The sequence below is a fragment of the Calonectris borealis genome, chromosome 8, assembly GCF_964195595.1.
Source record: "Calonectris borealis chromosome 8, bCalBor7.hap1.2, whole genome shotgun sequence".
Classification (NCBI taxonomy): domain Eukaryota; kingdom Metazoa; phylum Chordata; class Aves; order Procellariiformes; family Procellariidae; genus Calonectris; species Calonectris borealis.
In genome coordinates, this window is record NC_134319.1 from 26383624 (window position 1) to 26409677 (window position 26054).

The following is a 26054-nucleotide window of genomic DNA, read 5'->3' on the forward strand; positions in this document are numbered from 1 at the left end:
TAGAGCCATTTACCCCAGTTTTACACCAGTCTCAGGAAGCCAAGGCGGCTGTTATTTTGCCCACTGTAAGGCCTTTCTGCACAGCCAGGATGACCGAAGGAGTTTTGGTTCATGTAAATTGGTGACAGGTTACTTATTTCATGCCAACATTTCCAAAGCTTTTACAATTTAGGCACAAGTCAGAGGATGAGCCAGGAAGAAAACAACAAGAAGATGATGATTGTGTTTGCATTTGTGTGCACATTGCTAGGATTTCACAACTAACCTGTAAAATAAATAAAGCAGTCATTTGAAAGAATATTCCAAGGAATTTACCTTACTGATACTTGGTTGATGACATACGAGAAATGATTCAACATGCAGAATAGTGAGGACGTAATAGTATATCATGCTACTAGAAGACAGTGAATTTGCATTTTTTATTGCTTTTATATGGGAAGGAATACAAAGAATGTAGCACTTGGATCCAGGAATGAATGGTTTACAATCTGCATTCTCACAGCTTAACCCATTACATGAGGGTTTGCCTCTGGCCAAAATACTGAAAGATGTCTACATTAGAAATTTTCCTTGCCAGAACTCGTCACAGAATCTGGCAATCCTATTCTATTCACTGGTGCACAGGCAGTCTTAGCTGCTTTTATCAGTACCATACATTCTCACCGCAAAAGGCGGTTTTGCAGAGGACAACGATGCATTTGTATGTGGAAGCCAGAATCTTACAGCTGCATGCGTCACTAAGTACCTGGAGCACATCTGCACAGGCATTTTGCCTGCACAAGTAAATTATGTGACATTTCTTTTCTATAATGCAGAAAAGAAAGCTCTTAACATTAAAAATCAGGAAATTAGTGAAAACACAGAATGGGTCAGTTGGGAAAATCAAATTTTATTATTCCTACAAATAAAACCTCAGCTTACAGTCTCATAATTTCACTTCTGTTTACAGGGCTGCTTATCACATGAAATATTTAAGATTATTCAAGTATGTCTAACTCCCACCAATTACAATTACATGGAAAACAACATGGCTTCCAGATATGAAAAGTTAAAAATAGAAAAAGAATTTTATATGCTATAGAGCTTGTATTTAATTTTCAGTGGTTATATCAGATGGTTATTTTAACAGGAAAGCTTAATATGTTATTGCAACTGAAAATATAATGGTGTACTGCAAATTCTTGTAATATTGCCATGATATATGCTACATTGTTATTGCATTACCTATGATGGAGTCCTGATATACAGAGATAGCAAAGCTGTAAGTCACTGAATTTTAAATACCTTCTTTTTTAAATGTATGGATTTTTATCCCAACATTTAATCATTCACAGTCATTGCTCAGATGTGGAAAAGAAGTACTATTATCCCCATCCTGTAGCTAGCAGTAAGCAGATTAAAAGATCAGTACCACTTTCATTGAAATATGTGGGAAGACCTCTAATTTCATGTAAGCAAGATCAAATTCCAAAAAGCCCTGAAATGTACTGAAGTGTTTGTGGCAGAAACACAGAACTTTGATCTTGTAGTCCTAATTCAAATATTAAATACTAGATTTTCTTCCTTACTTCTCTCTCCAAAACAGTTGGGAAAGAGAAAATACAAAGTAAAGATAGAAGAAGATAAATGCACAGGAAGGAAGGACACATTATAGAATACTAACTTAACTTCCCTAACTTAATTTCATTCCTCGTTTTAATACTTATTTCTTAACAAGTTAATATCTTAATAGCAGGATTAGAATTAATAAAGAGAAATATCCAGACCTCTGTGACTAACAAGCAGAAGATAATGAAACAAGATTAAGAGAAAATGAGCTGGTATTTTTTCTTTGGAAAAGACAACATATTTGCATTCCTCTTTTGCTTTATATTTTGCCATAAAGTTCTACCAGAAGGATGTACAGAGAGTGGCTTATTATTCATAGCAAACGTTAGTATGGTCTATAGGGCATTCATCTCTGCATAGGGGTAATCAAAACAGTTGATTTGATGGTAAAATCTTCTGAGCAGGGCATGTCTCTGCAACTCTTATGCTGTACTAGGGCTTTGTCTCTAGTTTTTAGACACTCTAAGACAATAAGCATTACGGTAAGAAAAACTTTGGCACAGTCAAAAGCTAAAGCATTGTAATGAGGATTTTAAAGATTTAGAGGCTTCTAAGAAAAAGAAGTAGAAATAGTTGCAGATAAAAGAATTTGCCAGGAGGGTAGTCTGTTACTTTTATGAAAAGTCACTAAAAAAACAATTATTATTAAAAAGATAAATTCCTTAGGACAGGAGCCTCACCTCCTTATCTATGTGTAGGTGTACATGTAAAAATAAAAGTAAACTAACCTTTGAAGAATGAAAAAGCAGAGACAAGATGTCTGTGTATGAAACCAAAGCACCTAAAAATGCAATAGAAGAAAACAGGAGCATATTATTCTCTGAAAAAAAATGAAAACTCAATTTAATGAAACTCTTCATTAGCTGAGAGAATGACTTGACTAGTTAATGCAATTGAATTCTTCATCTGAGCTGTCTTACTAACTAGGTCATAGTAAGGAAATATATGGTCATTCGGAGAACTGCTCTAGTAAAAATACAGATTTAAAAGTGTATATTTTTACCTGTGAGGTACATTATGATAAATAGTAAGAAAAATAGGCCAGAGTGGCCTGTATTCTATATTCACATTTGATATATGTGTTTAAATCTGAGATGAATGATCTTCCTGAAATTCAGCTAGTGGGAGACACTCCATATTTGGCAGAACTATATGTAAGCCTACTGTGACATGGTGGTTTTTTTTTCCTTTTCTTTGAAGGGAAATATCTGGGAACAAATTCTGAGAATATCCTTTCTCCTGGAAATAATTAATGCTGTCCCTTTCATCATCACGGTAAACATATTTGAATTAATACATTTACACATTGCACTTTTATAGCTGCACAAATACTCTTAAATTTTATTGAAGTAAATTTGAATCTTATGTGGATGACAAATTTGTGCCTGTGGGAACAGAAGTTTGTCAACAACAAGAAGATAGTTTGCTGTTTGAATGAAGTAGTAATAGAGATCACTTTCCCCTTCCTCCCCGATAGGAGACAAACAAAACCAAAACCCTCTAACTCAAACTACAGCATAATCAATAAAATAAACCAGCTAGATATAAAAATCTAAGAATCTCTGGTGTCTGCACTGAAAACTGACTGTCCTTATTTTATCAAATGACCTTACATACAGTTCATTACAAAGCAAGAAAAAATGTTATTTAAAGCCACATCTCACACTAGAAACACATTAATAATAAGTATTTTTCCCAAGTGTTTCATTGCTGCTTGAATAGAAAAGCTCTATTCTTGAATAGAAAAGCTTTTAATGAATTTGTTAATTTTTCTTTCAGATTTTCTGGCCAGTCCTAAGAAACCTGTTTATTCCTGTATTTTTAAATTGTTGGCTGGCAAAGCACGCTTTAGAGAATATGATTGTAAGTATGGCAAAGGAAATAGCTATTTTAGAGTTTCTATTTTTTTAGTGTAATGTCTTTGGTGGGATTTTGGCAGTACAGTCCACTGTCCAACTTTAATAGGAAGCTAACCAGATCTGTATTTAGATTATGCAAATGGTCAAGCATTGCTAAACTGCTTTCTGCATCAAATTAGAAAAAATGAAGACATCAAGTGAAATCTCAATTAATATAAATTGTTATTGTGCCAATAAGGGAAAACTGGAACGGCTGGTTCTTTTGCTACTCTTCCATTCATACGCAATTGCAGGGACTCAACTGCTATGCCTTAATTGGTTCTTGCAGCTTGTAATTTGTAAGCTAGACATGAGCAGACAGACCTTAAGGCAGCTTGCAATAGCATCAGAATTGTGTCAGGATGAACAAAGAGCTAGTTAAATAATCACAGAATCACAGCTGGCTCTTTTGCACCCTTCTATATTATCAGCAAATTGCAAGTGTATTTGAATGACTGCATTTTATCAGGGCACTATATAATTCCTCTATATAATCAGTTCATGCTTTATTAATTCAAAACCAAAAATAACACCTATTTTCCATTAATGCAGAATGATCTTCACAGAGCCATCCAACGCACACAGTCTGCAATGTTTAACCAAGTCCTCATTTTAATATCTACCTTATTATGTCTTATCTTCACTTGGTAAGTGGCCAAAACGCCTTTGTTTTTACCATATATATTGGCTTTTCTTCCTTTACTACATGGTGATAAAACAAGCATTGTAGAAATCATGCATTGAAATAGAGTGACTAATATATTTGCAGTGAAAGTGTTAACTAGCACCTGGTACTACTGGGGTCCTGATACATTGGGTCTGGAAGCAGAATGTGCATGCATGGGAAAGGGAGTCATTCTTACCCTAGGGAAGGAAATACAGATGATGCAAAAACACAGGAGAAAGGAGTGGGGGAAAATTTACGTATGTCCCAAGAGCGCAATCTCAGCAGAAAAGTCACTCAAATTTGAGGAGTACCAACAGAAGTACCCATACTAAGGTCACCTTCCTCTGACTGGTGAGAAAAATAAGCAAGATCTCAGCCTTATTCTGATGACCAAGTCAGGTTCCCGTAAGGAGTACAGGGGACAGCTGTTAGTAATCTAGGTTACAGGAAGTGTAGATTTTATTAATCTAGATTACAGAAAGTAGTGGATGGTAGGTTCAAACAATGAAAATGTGTTGCTCTGAAGAACTTTTTGCTGCAAGTCGTTGAAAACTTAAATTTACAGGAGTTTGGGAAGCATGGAGAAAAATCTGTTGAGATCATTAAATATAAACATATTTGGTTAATGAAATTCATAAACTGCAGATTACCGGAGGCTAGGAAAAGATCCACAGGAAACACCACTTGCTTGCCCCATTTTTATACTATGCCTTAGGGGTTGGCTGGAGACGGATAAAATAGACTACATGAGCCTTTGGTCTCACCCAATATGGTCATGTTTATGTTTGTATAAATGGATAGTGGTTATAATGTAGCTTGGTTGCTTACTTAACATACAGAATTTTCTCAGCAGTAGTGCCTGAGAAGTGAGTATCATATATGGGGAAAAAAAAAACAGTAGAGGAAGAATGTATGTGTTACAAGATGGTGTACAAGGGGGCAGTGGACAGAGGAGATGGTTCTGTGTGGAAAGGCTAAATCACCTGCATTTATTTTGCCAGACGGGGTGCCTTTGGGTCAGCACACTGATAAAGTTTGGTCTGTCATTTTAGAGACAGTGATTTGATTTTCTCTTACTTTATTTCTCTAGCTTGTTTTTCTGATAGCCACTGTTATGTGCTGCCTAACCCTTTTGGTAATAACAGTGCAAAAAAACACATGGCCTTTTCCAGTCTTGTCCCTCTCTGTCCTTTATTCAAGCAGAGGAGTTTGTTCTAGCCAGTGGCTAAACAAATGGTCCAATTTTACCCTTTGTCTTGTGGCCACACAACTGCATAATGACAAATGCTGCCAGTTCTAAACAGTAATGAATTTTTTGTGAGATTAAATTTCCTATTGAATATTATGGACTTTTAAAAGGAAATTTTGTATGAATAAGGACTACAATACTTGAACCAGAATGCATAAAATTCTATTGCCGTAGCTCTTGGACATTTTTAATTGGCTCTGATTTTGCTTTTTAATTTTTTACAATACAAAGTGCTCTTGAGTAAATATGCCTTCACCTTTGTTACTAACCTACTTCAATATTTTACTGAACTGCTGAACAAAAGATGTATCCAGTTCTCACTGAAGTAAGCTAGTAACAAGAATGTTTCCTGAGAACTTGCTGTGATGATCCCTGGTTGAATAAGGTATAGAAGCTGCAGCTAAACAGAACATCATGCTCACCACCAGGCATTTTGATAACTGACAGTAAAACATGCAGAAAATGGCAAGCTCACTTCCAGTAATTATGTCTGGTCTCAACAGCCACAGATACCAGCTCATTATAGATCATTATATACTGACCTAGTATTGACCCTGCTAGACTGCAAAATAAGCTAAATCGGATGAAAACACCCAGTAATGCAATAACTAAGGAAATGAGGCACTTTTGGAATGACTAAGAATAGTTGTTCAAGCATCTGCAGCTTGCCTAAGACTGGAGTTCTCTTTAGGCAATTGTTACTATTGCTTACATAAACACCCATAATGGCATTTTTACACTTTTTTACCCATCTATGTATGATTTTATATTACTATATTTTTTAAACATCTAAAAAATTCTCTATAAACAGTCAAAATCAATTAGCTTAATGTCTTTGATTATGTTACATCTATGGTGAATTTGAGACAGGGTTTCATTTTAAAAGACATCATTTAGAGCTTACATGAGCTTCTTCATGCTGAAAAAGCACGAAGAAGCCCATTTCTGGAATCTGTCCACCTAAGGATGGCTTTCACTAGGCTGATCTTCCACATTTTCTGCAACAGCAAGCAGTAACCAAGTGTATTCCCCGCAAACACATATGGGAGCTAGCACTAGACTTATCCATATGTGTAATGGAGCACAACACAAAAATTTTGAGCTAGCACCGGTCTGTTTTCATAACCACGTTTTGGTTACATTTAGAGATACTGCCTTGGTCCATGAAGTACCGTAGCTTCGGTAATGCAAAATTAATAAGCCTAGATTAATACCTTGAATACAGTGCTTACAGTTTCAGAGCACTTTCCCCTTAGAGTATATTCAGTACTATGGGGACATGCTAATGGTGTGCTTTTGGCGCCACTGATAACTGCCCTCGCTGTGCCTCCCTGCTGACCTTTAAGGTTAATGAGATAACAACTTTCAGGCACTGTATGGATTAAATTGTAACACCACAGCCCTTCTTAGTTCCTTAGCAAGGTTGACAGGCTTGCTTTTACCATCTGCTTCAATAGGAATATTGGCTTCTCAGCACTTCTGAAGTCAGTATAACTTTACAACACAGGGTTCTGTTCAAAACCATGCTTTTATATCAGACACATAGAAAGAGGTGGCACATAGCTTCGCATGGGGATTACACCACTTTATTAGAAGTCCAAGATGGTATGAAGCCCAGAAAGATTCCTCTTTCTACTTCCATTTTTTACCAGTTCAGTTAGACTGGTGCACTGAGAAAATGCAGCAAAAGTGCTTTCTTACTGCTTCCAGCAAGACTAAAACCTTTTGTAAGTCTTTTGATGGTCCTTTCTGTGAGAAAGTTTAAAACAAATAAATGCTGAAACATAACTAGTTTCCAGCGATCAGTTCATATCTAAAAGTTATGCTCCTTAATCAATTTTTCAGAATTTTGGGTATATATTTAACATATATTTATTTTTTTGCTGAGGTGAGAAAAAGGTGCTTTCTTTACTTCCTTGGGCAGTAACAGAAACCTGTAGTTCTGGATATGTAGAAGCATATTGGAGCTGACACATCTTCACTGATAATTCTGAAAGTACAATTTTGCTGCAGAATATATATTATAGGATCTTTTCTGAAAGCTCATGTGTTTACGGAGTAAGAGGATATTTATATCAGAAGATACTTATGTCTGATCTTTGTATAGGTGCAAGTTCAGTGAGTAGGAACTTGCCTCTGCCATCTATCTGTCTAGCCAGAACTGAAATTATGCTCTCTCAAATGTGGAGGAACTGTTCAGTCCCAGTCACTTAGAAGTGCCTCAGCACACTCAGGACCTTGGGGAAGAGCCTGGCTGGACCTCTTGGTCTCCCGACGTTTTACAATGGGGGGAGAAAATTTGATGATCTAATGTTTACAGCTAATTGGCTAATCTCAGAATTTTTAGTATCTAAAAATCATTATTCAAGCTTTGCACTCAGAATATAGTGGGAAACCTTCTGTATTTTTTTATACAGTTGACAATTTTCAATGTTATTACGGAACAAGCAGTAATCACATAACAACATTTTTGCTCTATCCCACTCTGATTTTTGATGATAATTGTTCATGGATCGGGGGGTAGAACTCATTTGCAGATCAAGAAATTCGTAAGACCAACTCCATGTACCTGTAGTTTACAGATTACATACATTTCTCTTTTCTTGTGATTTCAAAGACAGATTAGGCTATCCAATAATTTTTCTTTCTTTACATACCTCAGTGCCCTCCTAACGAGAGCAATTATACATACTACTAAAAGATGTGTACTCTTATATGAGACTGTTCAGCAGTTACTATTGATAGAGTTCTACTGAAAGTTACAGACCTAGTCAAAGTATACGTTGTATCATTTAGCTAATGGATGTTTGCACTTTTTTGTCAAATGGAATACTAATTATTTCTGTAAACTGTACAAGACGACAACAGTGAATGACTATTTCAGGCATCTTTCTGTGACGCAGTGAATCATCTATTAAGACTTATTTTGCTTTTCAAATCAGTGTTAGTCATATATCACCAGTGTAGAATGATTAGCTTGTGAAAAAGGTGGCTACAAACTGAGATGGGCATTTTTTTTTTTCATATTGAAGACTAAGAAGCATACACAAACTTTGCTTATGTCTTCATTGAAAGCTTGCTGAGCTCAATCTTAACATTTTTTACATTTCAGTGCTTTCAACAACAGAAAATTAGGATGTTTCCACACATTGACTTACGAATAAACGTAGTATGTCAATACTGTAGCCTCAATGTCAATTACACAGTCAAAATTCTCATCTGGAGGAAACAGTATGAATAAATTGCTTGTAAGGATGAAAACAAATCCAGACAATGATCTAGTCCAAACAAGACAGATCAAGACCTTTAGATTTGGAACACTATGTTACAGAAAAAAACCCAACCAAACAAAAAAGGATTAATCCCATGTAATGTTAGAGAAAATAAGACATCTCAATGCTCCAGTTCCCTTTATTATCAATAAGTAGAGACAGACAACTCAGAGGGCAATGCAGATCTGAAGGGAACTAAATCACCACATGGAGGTCTGTGCTTCTCTGCCCTTCTGTGTTGATTATATGAGGAGCATACAATGGCAGTTCTCCAAGGAAGATGCCTAGCACTAAGTAGGAAGAACTTGAAGAGTGTTGGTGGATTATGTAATGTAGAATAAAATGTGGTTTTCTGGGTCTATGGTTCTTTCTGTGATGTTATGTTTTGTTGTACAGAACTCTCAGTGCTCAGGCCCAATCTCAGTTTATGATTTAGAGAGATTTTCTGCATTCAAAAATAGCACAAAATTAAACTGTAATTCTGTCATTTAGTTTGATCAACTTCAATGATTCTAAAGTGGTAACGCACATGAAGTCTCAGGATCTAACGGACGAAATAGGAGTTGCAGAATTTAAATTCCAGAATATTACAGAACATTAATTGAAAGTTCTAAGTAACTGTAAATAATACAAAATAAATTACTCAACTATTACAAGAATCCCACAGGTATTAAAATAATAGCGGTTGTGCTTTTCTTTCCCTGAAATAAAGCAGATCTGTCAGGAACTTGCTTGTTTCAAACAAAGGATCTCTATTTTCTGTTTTTAAATATTCCTGTGCAGTGCTCTCCAAACATAAACAAATAGATCTAGAAGTAGGCCAGGTAGCACATGTAGTACCTTCCAAATCCATTGTACCAACTTCCACCCTACCCTTTTCCTGCTTCTCAATTGCTGGAATCAGGGCAGCATGTATCGGTAGTTTTTCTGTGAGTGTATACAATTAGAATTGAGGTCTATTTCAGACACTACCTTAACACTTCCTTAAGTGATGGAACAATAAAAAGGTTGTGCAGCCTCTGGAAGGTCAATAACAAAACATTTCTTAAAATATCCATTTGTTATTTGCAAACAAATAATTTATAAATTCCATTAAACTTTATCTGAACTATTGCTTTCTGGGAAAACTGTGTGCATGAAGACAAGGACATTTTCATCAACTTTGGTAGGAGAAAAACATACTGCATACAGAGTTTATCTCTTCTTAGGTATAGAAATTTCTAAGGTGGCTTTGCTAAAGTCTGTATAAGCAGCATGTGAAAACAGTTGCCACAAATAGTTGTCAATCTAGATTATTTAAATGAAACACAAATTCAGATAAAAACTCCTACAGTTTCTAATGGAATAAGGACTTATGGGATGGGCCACACCTTTTTTACCTTTGCTACCACTGGGGATCATTTGCTTACACCCGTATTATTAGTACTTAAAGGCCAAAGACTTTGAGAAGGCTCGATGAGAAAATGTAATGAAAAATTAAAATGACAAAATGTAATAAAAAACCCAACTTGTTTATTAGATTAATGCCTTTGCTTATTTTTAGGCAACTATTGTATTGTGACAACACAGAAATATTACCATATAGAAATTTATTCTGTTTTCTTTTTTTTCCTTTGGCTGACAGTGTGGTATTTGTCGTAATACATTTTTAAAAAAATATTTTTACATGTTTAAGTTCAAGAGTTTAGATGTTAAAAAAGCATATGAATGATTAGTGCTTTAAAGAGTACTGCTTAAAGAGTATAGGATAAGGACTTATGCTACTGAAAAACTGATTAGTTGTTTGTGAAAGGCAGAACAGAAATCATGTTTATTATAGGGAGAGCAGAAGTATGGAAGCCCATCAGAAGTCTTTTTGGCTACATAGTTTCTATGGAAACCTAGATAATTATACAGCAATTTTCATGCTATTTTAATTATTAATTTGGCAGTGACATAATATTTCCTTTTTAATCTTTTTGGATGTTTCTACGTAGTTATTTCTAAAATAATTAGATCAGCATCTTTCCCATGCTCCATGCAGGGAATTCTTTGTGCAACTGATGTAATGGAACATTTAAAACTAGACACAGAGACCAGTGAAATTAATAATAATTTGAATAGCCTATTTACTGTGGTCTGTGGAACAAAGTCATAAAGGTTAGCGAGTTCAATCTAAATTATCGTCTGAGTGTGAGAGATACATTTGTAGTCGTCGTCTTCTGAAAATAAAATAAAAAATAATCAGAACAACTAAATGATAGCTCAGAAAGCTGCCCTTCACAAAGTCTCTGTAAAATGGAGTGTCAACAACAGATTATTTATAGGCAATTCCTCCTATTTTTTTGAATATGTAGAGAAATATTAAATTAAGGTACTTGTGGTCTTTTCAAGTTACAATCAAAGCTTTGCTGATTTTCTAGCACAGGTTGCAGATCATTTTTTAGCCTGAAAATTAGTAGTCCCAAACTGAATTTAGATAAAGGTGGGCAAAGTTAAATTTGAAAGACAAAATGAACTTATCCATGTTTTTTTTCTCTATTGTTGTCCTACACAATATTTTAATATTTCGTCTTATAGGTCAGGTAAATCATCCTTCGACAATTAATGCAATGGCAATTTCACAATCTAGTAGTGTGTTGTTTAAATCAATATTTTTAATTGACACGAGGAAGAATTTTCAGTGTGGCTTGCAAGACTTTTACTCTTGATGGGAGTTAGGCGTTAAATTACTTTTCATTCTGAAAGTTCCATTTTTTTTCTGCTATATGAAAGTACTGAAAATTCAGTAATCAGAATATGCATATTTATGTAAAGTATAAAAATAGATTCAAAAACACACCCTGCCCAAGAAGGGAGATAAAACGTCTCTCAGGTTCTCTCCCAATATTTTCCCCAATAAGTTTCATGTGATGTAAAAGTGTCTATCAGATACCAAATGCTGCTAATATTTACAATAATCTGGACAACTTTTCATTAAAGATGCATTGACAATATTTGGGAGGGATACACAATATTTTGCAAAACTTTATGCAGTCTGAATAAGCCATTGGGAGAACAATTTTTTGGCTTTTATTATCATGACCTCTTGTAATACGGTAATAATATTACCAGATACCATGACAAGCAAAGGTTGTTCTGGCAGCAAAGACCAATTACCATTATGAAAGGAGGAAAAAAAGTAAATGATTTTGAGTTATATAACATTTGGACTGTGAGAAATACAATTCTAAAAGACTGCATCTCCGTAGCATCCTTTCTTCAGCAATCATATTTTAAATTTTGTCGGAGATAAATAAAATCAAGCTACCGCTAATATTAACTAATCATGGCTTGCCAACACATGTAAAGCAGCACATAAAATTCCTCAAAGTTAATCTAAATGCAACCCTCTCTTTGTTCTTTTGCAGGAACATAGCACAACATAGAATGACTATAAGGAATATGTAAAGTCTTAGTAAAATTAAAAATTAAATTGGCAAAGCCTCCTTTAATCTTCTGTGTCACATTGATGTACATAAGTACAGAACTTGGGCCACAACATACAATTCCATAATTGTCACGTGAACCCCATGACTTAATAAAGGGGGATTTGGTGAAAATCTAGAAGTGATTATCCAAAGAGCAAGGACAAATAAGGAATGTCAAAGAGAAATAGAATGCCGTATTCCGTTACCAAAAATCAATTACCATATTTTCATACATGCAATATGCATTTGAGATACGTATGTCTTCAAAAGTATCAGCACTTGAAAAAGATCCACAGAAGAAATGCAGTCAGAGAAAGGGGATTGAGACATAGGGAGCAATGGAAGGAAACTCAACAGGCGTGCAAAGGCATGCAAAATTATTAGGATTTGGGTTCTCTAGTAAGCTTTCCATTGGTTTATAAACACACATGCACATATACACCTGCTGCTGAATCACAGGCTTGTAAGTAGATATCTTGTGTGAAATGTAAATGTTACATACGCAAAATATGCATGTTACCTTCAGAACAGGGGTGACACGAATAACTTTGGTAAAATAAAATGCTAGAATAAAAGTTGATCTGGAATACAATCAGAGTCTACAGGTTGCGAAAGACTGTATCATCATATTGGTAAAAGAAATACTACGTTTTGCTTTGGTTTTGGGAGGACTTCAGTAAAAGGAGGAGAAGTTCCCCTTAAAGGGACAATTTAATATATAAAATAAGTGTTAAAAAACTCTGTCTTCCATCTTTTTCATTACAGGAAGGCATTACATTTCACATGCTTCATTTTATCTTTGCAGTAAAAAGAAAAACCTGATACTCACGTGCTGTCATTGAGAATGTTCTATCATTTTAGACAGTAGCAAATAGAATGCCATGTGTAACAACGGATGACTAATTATGTTGAGGATGTTACTTCACCATTTAAAATTCAATGCCTGGCAGCAAACCATCATCACTCATAATTCCTGGCTCAAAAATGATGTTGTCATTAGCATGCAAACTTTAAAAAAAAAAAAAATATCTTTCATCGACTGATTCATTAAGCTGACAAACTATTTTACTTTACTAAAATTTGGTGTTTATACTGGTTTGTGCTAACACATTTAACTCTATTATTAGATGCCATCAGTTATTCTGGTTCTCTGATGAGCACTAACTCATTATGCTGATTTGGTATCAGCATAACTCTTTAGTGATTTGTTCACTTTTATTGTCTGTTTCATTTTCCAACTGTATTTTAAGGGTGTGAAGCTTAGCAAAGTTCGTATTTCTCAAATCAGAAAGTGAAGAGTTAAAAAAGTTGTTGATACAACTTTGGCCATACTAACAGAAGCTGGCACCAGCCACCAGGAATTATTCACTCACACTCAGTTTGTATTAGGTGTAACTTTATGGAATATTGAAAGGATGTCTCGGAGGCGTTGGCAGAGCTAGGGATGTGATGTGAGATGACATAAAAAGAAGATGGATTTTAGTGCATTTACAATGAATTTAAAAGAAAAAATTCTCATTTTTCTCTTCTGGATACTTGGTATTCCTTTAGAAATTACTATAATGTTTTTATATGTTGTTATGATGTTTTTCAAACAGGTGAAGACTAGACAGTCATCCAAACATAGTATCACATTTGGGTGATAAACAAATACATGTAAAAGTTAGATGTCCATGGATTCCTCTAACTCACCTGTGTGTGATATTCTTTCCATTAGCAATAGGGGCCCCATCCCCCATGACAGAGCTATCACATGCCAAAATAACTTACTGGGCATAAATAACAAAAGGAAAGAATTAAAAGTATGATTCATTACAAAAACGTTACTTGTAAACTCAATCTCTGATAATTGCTTGTGGACTTCAACAAAAGTCTTTACCAAAACATACAGGTCTGTCAATCGTTTGACCTAGTCACAACAATTAAATGTCAACTTGATGTCAGGGAGTGTTAAAGATTAATCTCTAAATGGTATCTCAGCTCCAATAAATTTGTATTTCTAGCACTGTGAGCAAATACCACTTTCCATTCTCTCCCTCCTCCACAAAGTAGAAGTCTGTAAATAAAGACTCTTTAGGGCATAATCCAAATAAACAGCACTCTGATTAATGAGTTCTGTGCTTCCATTGGCAATTAAAACCTTCTCCTAAAAAAAGTTAAAAAAAGTAAATTATATTGAGTTTTGTTATCTCTCAACCTCAGTAAAATGTCCAACTATACTTACAAAGGAACTCAAACGTAAGCTTAAAGTTGAATATATGCTCCCATTCTTTGCAAAAACACAGCTATATTTTTTGTGTTTGTGCAAGTTGTACATTTCTGCAATATATATGAAAAATTATATATACTGTATATTAGAGTGGAAGTGCCTGAGTCACAGCAATAAGGAAGAAAAAATAATTGTTATTTATTTAGTAAACACTTAAGTACAAACCGTGGGTTGACTTTGCAGACTGAAAACTTAACAACAGGCATGAAATCAAATTGTCAGTTCCTTTGGGCACAGAATACCATACGTAATTACATTCCACAGCAAAGCAGTATGTTTACTAATATATTACAACAGGAGTAGGAGACCATATAAGGGATGAGGCTATTTAAAGGTATCCAATACCTTACGGTCTCCTATAATCGCATGAATTCTACTGCTTTGCTTAACTCTACAGTGTAAGAACAAAACTCTTCATGGCATTCCAATAAACTTTTGAGTTACCTTTTCATATCTTCAGGACATCTATTATTACTGGCTTGCATTTATGACGAACCTTAGTCAACTGCTGAGAGTGAGCACTTGTACTTAATTTGCTTTTCAGTGTTTACAGTGTGTTGATGTCAACGAGTTAAATACAGTCCTGTATTTTGCAAGTTTGTTATCATTAGTGATGAGCAGTGAAAACAAAGTAAATGGAAATATTTTATGCAAAGAAGTTCAAAATAAAATTACTGATGGGAGGGCACAGCTACATGTGAGCATGTATGTACTTTTACTAGAATTGGATAAATATGGCAAAAAGAATGACTGTGGGTCATGTTTCAACTTTGCTCCTTCACTCAATCTCTTTTTGTTCACTTTGCTAATATTCTAAAACTAAAAAAGAAAAAAAATGCAGAAAATAAAGATTCAGCCAACTTTCAGGCAAACGTGAAATACTTCATCTTGAATATTCAGAGTGGAAGTCTAATTCTAAGGGCTGTAGTGAGTATGTAGTAAGAATAAAATCTTACTGAACATTCTCCATGGGCTAGGCAATCAAGGGGAAAATATGCCAGAAAAAACATTGCAGAGACTAACTATATAGTGTGCTGTCAGTCCTGGTAGTCACAGTGATCTTCTTTCTTCTTCCTCCCCTGCCTTCATCTTTCCAGTATTATGGTCATTAATCCCATATTATTTTGCTGGCTACTTGAATGAGCTCCTCTCTTCACTCATACATCTGCTGTTTTTTGGTCATCCTGATACAACCTGTGCTCTTCCTTTAAATGATGAGCATAATCAAGTATGCTATTTTGAGAATGTAGCTTGTTGGGATTTCATCACAAACCATCATAAACATACTTGTGATTTTAAACAGTCACACCTCATACTTCAGAATAGTCCTGTGAGGTTTTGGATTTAATTGATTTTTAGCAAGAATTATATGCATAGATCCATTTGAATTCTAGCCAAAGAAATTATCAGACTTGACAGATTTTCTTCAAGCAAACACGTGGTCAAAACAGGAGTTCATAAAAACTTCTATGACTTTCAGGAAGCTCTTTAGCTATTGTAAAGTTCAGGCTTTTTCACTCAACCAAAACATTTCATTGAAAACACCATCAGGACTCCACCAGTGTTAATAGTGAGGAGCAGGAGGAGAATGATGATGAAATCATGGAGCTTGCTGATCAAACCAAACAAGACACAGACAGTCCAAGGTATCCAAGTCCTCTGGCTCACAGCTAGAAAAATTGCTAGGTTTCCAAGCAGAAACTCAACCATAAAGGAGCCTACTTCTGTAATATAGGATATAATATATTGCTTTTATCTCCTAGCAGTTACCTCCTATAATTTTCACCCCACTAGACAACCTCTGTTTAACGTTTACCCCCTTTCTGGTATTTCGGCAAACCTAAGCTTTAAGCCTGGTGCTTAATTATATCTTGTTCACAAGCCAGTTGTTTCCCTGGTCATTGCCCAAACAAGTTCTCTCTAGCTAAGACAGTAGGTCAGCAAGGAGGCAACTTTGAAGTAAAAATACCTTTCCAGTAGGAACACAAACAAGAAAAAATTATTTATGTGGCACACATTTTCACTTATGCTCTTTTTTTTTAAATGATAAATTATTATGAAATAAAGGAGCCAAAGCATACCATATGAGTATTTTAAAAAAACCAGGAAGGGTATACTTTAAGTCACATTGCGGTTTCCATACATCCCTTTGGATCTTGTACTACTCTTTTCAGTGAACTTTCTGCTCATCATGAGCCTACAGATAGTGTTCTAAACAGACAGAGACTGGACATCAGTGCAATTGTCTTGAGACTGCCCATACAGCCACCATTTAACCAGCTTCATGAACACTACCCTTGTAAAGCAGCAACATAGTGTATGCTTCCATTTTGCTCACTGCCTGTTTGAACAATCTTTCTCTGTCTTAAGAATATCTTGGAATGTAGCAGCTAAATTGAGGACAAACTAATAGAAATGCACACACAGAGGATTTACTGCTGTTGCCGAGATCCAGCAAACCCCACCGGCAATCTGCAGAGATATCTGTGTAATTATTGGTCAGATTTTTCTCCACTGTTGCTTAGACTGTAGGCATCCTCCCATTTAATAATCAATCTATCTCTTCTCACTGTCCTTCACAATCTCAAGAGTTCGCCACAAAAATAAGGAAGATGATGACAGTACCCCAAGACTGGAACGAGCTGGTAAGAGCTGAGAGGAATCAAAGAAATGAAGCAAAACTGTTTCTGATCATCAAGGAGGCTACCAATACTGACAACACCTATCCATGAAAGAAGTTTAAATGATACCGTATTTGTGCACGTAACAAAAATATTGAAGGGAAACACTCGTAATGATAACAGAGAAAAGACCATTGATGAGTCAGTGATTTCACAGCGCAGCTTGAAATGTGAGAATCGTACACCACTGTCCCAATGTGATCTGACTACAGCCATTTACCTTAAACACTCTTTTTAAATTTAAGTTTTCCAGAAGGGAGAACAATAGAAAGTTTCCCATTACCTAAACTCCTCACCCAACATCCAGAGATGCGGAAAACAGATATGTCCATCTAACTTGTGACTTGGAGAACAAACCCGTCTGCTTGCTTCATTTTATAAACATACGGCAGTTACTGCGTTTTAAAACAGCACAACTTTATAATTTGAATAATATGCAGTGCTGTTATTTTCACTGATACTTTCAATTATTATTAAAAATACTACAGAATGTGCTTATATTCATTGTTCAGCATCTTGAACAATTATTTAATACCATCTTTAGCTCATAAAAATACACACCTCTACTTAAAAAGTAAATAATAGTGCAATAATAAAATCCAAAATGGAGAGATTACATCCTCATTTAAGTTATCATAAAGCTTTTGCATTCACTGACCTATAAATACTCATCTGCAGAATGAACTCCTTGTTGTAAGTGTAAACATTGTGCAATAGAAGGAGCACAACAGATCTCTATCTCTATGTTCCTACATAATTGTAGCATTTCACAGTGGTCTTCATTTGGGCTTCTCAAAACGTTCAAGTAAGCCCATCATGTTCCACCTGTCTCCTCTCCGTATCTGCAAACCTCTCTCCTTTGTTCTCAGAAAGATTATATAAAGCATGGCAAGCAGCTGCCATGAGAAACATTTCTCATCAGTTTCTAGCCTACATGTCTGGGTCTTCTATTTATTCACCCGTTAGTCTTCCAAAAGCATATTCTATTGTTTTTCTCAAGAAGTGCTTTTCTCCCTTTTGGGTGCCTAAGAAAAGAATCCATAAGCTCACTAAACATATGAAAAGCTGTTTCTAGTAAATGATATTCCATGACTAGTTTTTCTTACTTCAGTTGAAAAACTAGTAATCATATACAAAAATATTGCTATATGGAATAATCATTTTACAAGCTAGTCTTGCAGGACGCGGAATGAAAAGGGTAGAATTTCTGAGGTAGACTGTGCTTCAAGGGGGTCTTAGAGCCTACATCCTGGCTCAGGAAGAGTCAGCTTTCTGTTATCAGTCTTAGTTGTCCATGTCTTCTAATGATGCAGATTGTCATCATTATCATTATACTGTGCAGTCCTTTTAGATAATTGGTGATGAAAACAAATGTGAATGAAAGTTTCTGGGAAAAAAATGAGCTTAATGCAGACAGCGAGGATTGGCTGCAGTAGCATATTAAAAGATTGTGAGTGAAGTATAAATAAAGCAAACAGAAATCAATTTCTTCCATGTCTACAAGTAAAATTCACTTTTGACAGAGCTTGGGTATAATTCTGCAACAGAATATATGTTTTATGGAAATTTAAGCTGGAAAGGAAAATTTCATCTGTGAGCTTTCTAAAGGACTGCACCCCTCATACCTATGCTTAAGGTGGATAAGGGAAGTGGTATCTGCTGTGAATCACTTGCAAGTTTTGGATCACTCCAGCCTATATTTACTATTGGTCTGAGTTTCACAGCAGGATAAGCAGTGCAAGAAAGACCATTCTTCCTGAATATTACTCATCTGTGAATTTCTGAGAAATTAATTTTTGTTTACGGTGTGATTAGCAAGAAAATTTTGCAACTGGAGAAAGGTAACTTGGCTTGTCCTAAACCAGTTGTTTTAATAGCAGCAACAAGAGCAGTACTAAAATGCACTCAAAATGCAAACAAATGAGAGGCTGTCAAGGAGATATAATAATGGATGGAAGTGTAAGGAAGATCCATGATGAATATCCTTGAGAATCAAAGAAAAGGCAAAATCTGATAAGGACAGAATTTTGACCACCAGAACTGAAGGAAAACTAGGAGGAAAATTCCAAAATCCTATTCCACAAAAAGCCTGTCCTAAAAGGAAGGAACTAGGAAAGGAGAAGTTGTCAGGTTTCAAGTCTAAGATAAATCAAAATGAATACGTAACAATAAAATTAAATCCATTTGTCATTAAAATATACTATGACTTGAGTTAGTTTGAAAAATCATTTTATCAGTAGCTTATAGACTATATCATAATGCTATAAGAGTTGTAAGGCTGTAAATCATCTAAAACCGATCCTGTCTCGAGTGTTTGTAAAATTGTATTGAATCAACTCTTCCTAAACATCATGGGAATCAAAAATTTAGTAAACTAGATATGTTGCGGACAAACTATCCGAATAGACTGAAGCTAAGGTGTTTTACCACTACAGATGCACACAAGGAGCTGCATAAACCTAATAAGCTGCCATAAAGGAATATTGGCATCTGGGATTTTCCAGGCATTGAAAGATATTACATGTTTCAGTGAGGTCTGGAAACACTCTTACCATAGGCAGCTTTGGTACAGAATACATGTAAACATTAGAGAGGATACTTCAAGGTCAGGAACTGCAGACTTGTTTACAACAAATAAATGTTTGTAATGAAACTGAAGTGTACCTAGGCTAGGATGGACACAGAGCTGATTCACCCTCCCTCAGAGAATGTCTGCTCTTGGACCACAACTAAGGTATGCATACTGAATTACTATTACAAGTTCTTCTAATGCAGGCAGAGTACTTCAGGGGAGAATCTTTCCAAACTGTTTTTGTTTATTCTTTCATTAAAAAATCTGTTATTGCTCTCAGTAGAAGCAGGACACTGAATTAGAGGAGCCTTTTGCCTAATCCAATATGGATCTTAGCCATTTTTTCTGTGTCAGTCCTTTTAGAAACTTTATCCATCCAACTTGAGACTTTTTGCTGCTTCTTACCATGTCTCTCTGTCACTATCATAAAGAGGAAAGAAACAGGATATGGGTTTGAATTCACAGTCATAGAGGATGAATATGAAGCTGGATCTTCCATATCTCCAGTAGCAATCTAACCAATAACGATTACATCCTTCAAAAAGGAGCAAATAATAAAAAAGATAAAAAGTGGTGCTTCCATAGTAGATATCACCTGATCTCAGAGTTTTAAAAGATTGAGTTTCCATTTCTTTATTGCTATTGGCTTCTCTTAGCCAACCTTCTGTGATTCAAGATTTTTTTTTTTAACAAATCTGATGATTAAAATCCAAGTTTAGCTTGATTAAAATCTGTCAAGTACGTAATTAAAGAACTTCTATAGTGGTAGTGGTACAATACCAGGCTTTGGAAATTGAATATAATTTTCCATGAGTTACCTCAAGACAAACTTAGGTTCAGTCAGATATCCAAACACAGTCCTAGAGCTAGTTTGCATTTTTTAGGTTTTCTTCATATTTATAAGGATTTTTATTATTTTTTATTATTTATGCTAAGAGGATAACTGTGGACTGCGTTCTGTCACTAGGAGATGAAATATATGTATACTTGGTCATAATTAATATCTCTGTCTCCAATTCCTATCCTGATTTTACATGCTGTGCTAGTTGCTCCTTACGCGCGTTTAACAAATATTTGGATAATGAATCTTTCAATTGTTAATTCAGTTTGATTGAGGGGCTGTGGGTGGTTTGCATAACAACTGTTACACTCTTAAGAGTGTTTCAAAACTATTGCAAGAAACATTAAGCATGATGTTCCAAAGCATAACGTATCTAATGTATTAAATTAGAAATTTGCACTTGAATTTTCCAGCACAACACATATAATTTCTGAATATTATAAATAGATTACTTAATTATTCTTCCTGAGAAAGGATAGATATGTAACATTACCTAATTCTGTAATGCCCTGCAGGTGAAGAGTATCTGGTGGTTGAAGTACTGATTGCATGATTCTATTTCCTGAACTGTTACTGACCTGTTGTGTGAGCAGTCCAAAACCTCAGACTCCAGCAGGCTCTTAGCTGCAACAGTATTGATGCACTGAAGTTGGAATGCCAAGGTTTACTTTGTTTACCATCAAAAGCTCTGGGGCAGACTGAAAGCATACAAAAATACAGGTAGTTCTTTGGACTTCCAGACTGAAGTGTGCACAGACCTTTTTATGGAAATACACTGAGCTGAATGCTGCCCACAGTGGGACTCTACTTGTGCAGTCTCAATAACCAGAGTTGTATTGCAGCTCCACTTCCCAATTCACAAAATGCAGCAGCAGGAGTAGAAAGGTTCTCACTCAGTTTCAACAAATATTTATATACAGTTGGTCATTTCATAATATCCTATTCTGCTTGACAAGATGTTCTGCAGTTTCTGGAAGTCACATGGCTTACTAGTGGAAGTTTATTTTTATAAGTTGACTTTTGCAACCATTAGCTGCATATAATGTACTGATCTTTGGGGAAGGAAAATGCTTATATTAGACACTCTGGGTAAGCAATAATGATATCATCAAACACCATCATTTAGGATAAAGATACAATTGGAATACAGAAAAAGGTGACCTTTCCAGCTGAAGAGAAATTCAGAATTCATTTCTGACAGGATGGGATTGCTGTGTAGTGAAAAAAAGAGTTCTGCACCCCTGCCTCAGCCTGTATTCAAAGTCCCACAGAACCAAAGAGCTTGATTCAAAGCCTGTTGAAGTAATCTGAGTCTTTCCCTTCACTACTGTGATTCTGAAAAAAAGGGAGAGTGTTGTATGAAAACATATACCAGTCTCTGAAAATAAAATATTCTGGAAAAATAGAAAGATTTACATTGGACTGTCTGATGAAGTGGCATTAGAGTTGCAAAAATGTCTGAGATACTTGTTATAAAATTAATTTTGTCCTTGAATATTAAGAAGCCACGATGTCCAGCAGTATCTTTTTTTTTGTCCAGTGAATACAGTTCAGCATGATCTACTGCTTTCGTAGGATCATTTGTTACCAACTAAGAATAGCAAGTATATTTCTCTACTGACTTACTTTAAAGACAGCATAACAACCTGCATCTTCTTTCCAATCAGTATTTCTCGCTCCTTCCTTTCACTGTCTTGTATGCAATTAATAATTTCTGTGTCCTGGAATTCAGTTATTTCCACAGCTTTAAAGCCTTCTATATGGAATGAAAGGTGCAAATTGGAATTTCTCATCATAGCTCTTAAATTTGATATATTATACATGATATATTGTACCAGATTCTGTCATTTTAACATTTTAGAAATCGCACATCTAGTTAAACTAGTCAATTTTTTTTTTTTCCTATTTTAATGCTGTTTATGGAAAAGTGCTTTTCAGAAAATAAACGTTTAGAAAAAAACAGGTTTTATAAAAGACCTGAGAAGGCATCAGAGGGCTTGGAAACCCTCAGCTTCACGGTGTTTGGACAGGATAGATATTTTATTATTGATCAGAGTATTTTCTGATGGTCTGTTCACTCATTTACCTGCTGTAGTTTCTGCTCATCCCTTGTTTTTTTTCTTTGCCTCTTCTTCATTATTTACACAAGAATCAGAGGTTCTGTCAGAAAGCATCAGGTTTTTAGGTCATGGGTAAGGTGGTTAGCAACACCTTCACCTTCTGTAGGACCAGACTACACAGCTCAGTAGTGTCTCATAAGAAAAAGATAATTAAAATTCAGAGGACATGTGTTATCATTCAGAAGTCAACATACAATATTTCCATATGTATCTGATACAGTGAATGAAAAAGATGCCACTTTAACGTCACTCCAGTTATATCAGGATTCAACGCAGAGTTTTGTGGAGTATAAATTGAGCGTTTAATGATTCTATGTATACTAATTCTACAAGCACTGAGAATTGCTTTTCCAATAATGTCTAATTTAAAAAAAAAATAGGACAAAACTGCATCTGGCTCTACATCAGTGCCCTAGAGAAGACAAAACACCCCACAGAGACAACTTCCAGTATGAAAAACTGTTTGCCTCAGTACAAAGCAGGGCATTCTCCAGGTACAGCATTAGTCCTAACATCACTTTTATTTCGAGGACTTAAGACTGGCACCAGCTTAATATTAACATCTTTGGCAAGTAGTGAGCACCTTTTGCCAATTTCAGGCAAAACTTCTATGAATTTGTCAGACTTCTAAGAGATATTACATGCCTCCCAGAGTGAGACTGAAGTCTGAATTGTTTTATAGCCTCATTTTATTTTGGTGTAAACATTGAGGAAGTTTCTTTAAACATTTTGGGTGAATTCCTCCAAATCTTCATTTCCTGAAGCACATAGTTACAGCTACTATAGTGGTAAAATATGTCTCAAATGCCTGCCCATGTATTTCCTGGAAGGTTAACATGGTCATCGTCTTCAGTATTTCGCTGTATTTGAATTTTGCCCATAGATATTTGCTACAGTTGATGGTCTACCAAAAATTTTGCTGACTGCTGGTTCACTCCAATTTTTCTCATAAAGAAAAAAAATTTTGTGACAGTAGAAAATTTTAAAATAATACAAACAATTGGCAGTACAGAACAATCAAATAATCATGATTTACTTTGCAATTTGTTCTAACATCACCATTCTGTGGTAGGATATTTGGAAACTTTAAAGAGTTTTGGGTGTGAGAAACTACTGGGAACACTTACTTAATATGCAGAATTACTATATTTCTGAGTTATTTCAGATGTAACTTCTGTAATATGTAAGCACTGAGCTTCTACCACAGAATCTCACTCAACCCGATAAAATTAATCCCCATTGATTTCAACGTATTAATTAGCTAGTCCCTGTAGCTAGCTACTTAAAACACAACAAAGTAATTATACAAGTTGAAGCTCAAAGTTAAAGTTCAAAGAAAACAATGCTGTTAGTTGCTACCTAATCCTGAAGACACCTAAGCATCCTAACTTTTGCTTCAGCCTCTGGTGCATTATTTTAGACCTCAAGAGGTTGTACCTGTAAACAGTAATTTTCTCTAGAAGTAAAAAAAAAAAAAAATGTAGAAATCAGACATGTTTGGCAACACCAACAAATGAAAATACAAACCGATATAAAATAGATTATAAACGATTATAAATAAGGATAGTTAATGTACAGTACTTGCAAATTGCTATCCAAATGGTTCTTGTTATGTCCGTTTCTATGACATGCTACTGCAGCATGACAAAATCTGACTTAATCTCAGGGGTTCTTTTACTCTACAGTATTTATCTCTGTACTGCATGTGGAGATAGGTTATTTACAAAGAGTAGTTAGTTTTGGCACATAAAATACTCAAGCAAACAAAGATTCCTGGAATTAGAAAGAAAACTTCCAGTAAAATGAAGACTGAACTCTCAAAAGTTCAAATGATACCTAAACTAAACATAACTAATCTCCAGAGATTACATGTTACTATCTTTACTTCTTGTTTTTCAAGTGCAGTGGTAGTAGAGTGTTTAAAATCACACTTCTGTTCTCCTTAAGTTTGTAATAAATTTTCTGATACTACTTCTGCTTTAGCAGACCCATGGTTTGGGTTTCTGTGGGTTTTTTTAGTAATATTAAGTCTTCTCTCCATTAAAGCAATTGTTTTGTTGTAACTGCTCACTTAGATCCACTATGAAAGACAGTCTTTCTGAATTTACAGGAAACTTAAAATTGGTATAGAAGGTGCTGACTTGGGCCCTATGTTTTAATTAGGTGTTTTCTGTGTATTTATTATTACAGTGGTTTATTTTTCTCCACAAGAACAAGTTAGTGTGAGCATTGCCTTTGGTGAACATTCTTTTCTTGCTTGAAATCATTGTTTGTCCAGGGATGACCAAGTAAATTATTGTTTCTTCATGGGATGAAAGAAGAGGAGGAAGCAAACAAGAACAAGGAGATAAAAATACCACCATAAAATATCAAAACAGCCAAAAGATGAAGTTACTGCATATTTCATTATGTCAGGAAATACAAGAAAGCAGACAAGAACATATGCTGTCTGTATTAGTATGTGCAGTATTTATGCATCTTTTAAAAGTAATGCTTAACAATTTACAAGAAAAAAAGAAGTTGATACTACTATTCATAGAAAGAATTAGGTTATATTAAAAGATGTCAATAAATTGTGGGGAATGAAGTAACTAATCCATGTGGACTTGGTTTCATGGACAGCCAATAAGTTTCCACTGCACTCTCTGCGCAGTGTAATCAGGTAATCCAAATACATAGGAACACGCTATAGATGCTGAGTAATGTTTCTTTAGAGGCACTGGTGGTGAGGTTAAAGTATAATATTCTTGGGGGAGGAGTAAAAGAGGTAATATTTCATTTGGTAATTAGACTCCCATAAAGTTGTCTCTTGGAAGTCAGGTTTTTCTGCAGTTTTGTGATCTCTGGCTCTAGTAAAAAGAAAAGGCGGAGCAGCAAAACACCCAGTAAAATTCAGACTTGGTAGCCTAATTTTGGATTTATCATTCCTTTGTTTTCAGAGTTAGGGTTTCAAGTACAATTTGGTAGAACTGCAAATGAGGTGCAAGTAATTTTGAGGAAAAAAATAAATTTGTTCAACAAGTTGTTAGAAGAGCTGAATTTCTGCTTCAGCAAAGGAGAAATAGCTCCCATGTCTTACTGACTTTAATATTGTTAACTAAATACAAGAAACTCTGGCTCATGCCCACTGAGTTCAACAAGAAACAGCTTGAATCCACAGCATTTTGGATCAGGCACAAAATTATTTTGACGACTTCAAGGAATAGAAATATATAGGACTATAAGGGAGTACAGCTGATAAAATGAAATCTTGGTCTCACTAAATTCAATGGGAATTTTACTGTTCACTTAGAAAAGGTTGAAATGGTTCATGATATATTAACTTATTTCAGTTAAGCCAAAGTATGATTGGGTGGGCTGGCTACGGAAAGCTCATGAAGAATAATAATAATAAAGAAAGCATCTCCTTCATCAAGACTTGAGTTTTC

The 26054-nt window shown here is 35.2% G+C and overlaps 1 protein-coding gene across 2 annotated transcripts in view; it reads left to right on the plus strand.

Annotated features, from left to right (window-relative positions):
* Window positions 1-26054, plus strand: part of KCNT2 (potassium sodium-activated channel subfamily T member 2) — a 112796-nt gene that overhangs the window by 15785 nt on the left and 70957 nt on the right. For both annotated transcript variants that reach the window (XM_075156555.1, XM_075156556.1), the window contains exons 6-8: window positions 2809-2883; window positions 3388-3471; window positions 4059-4153. In XM_075156555.1, the coding sequence (XP_075012656.1) occupies window positions 2809-2883; window positions 3388-3471; window positions 4059-4153 (254 nt within the window). The remainder of the gene's footprint in view (window positions 1-2808; window positions 2884-3387; window positions 3472-4058; window positions 4154-26054) is intronic.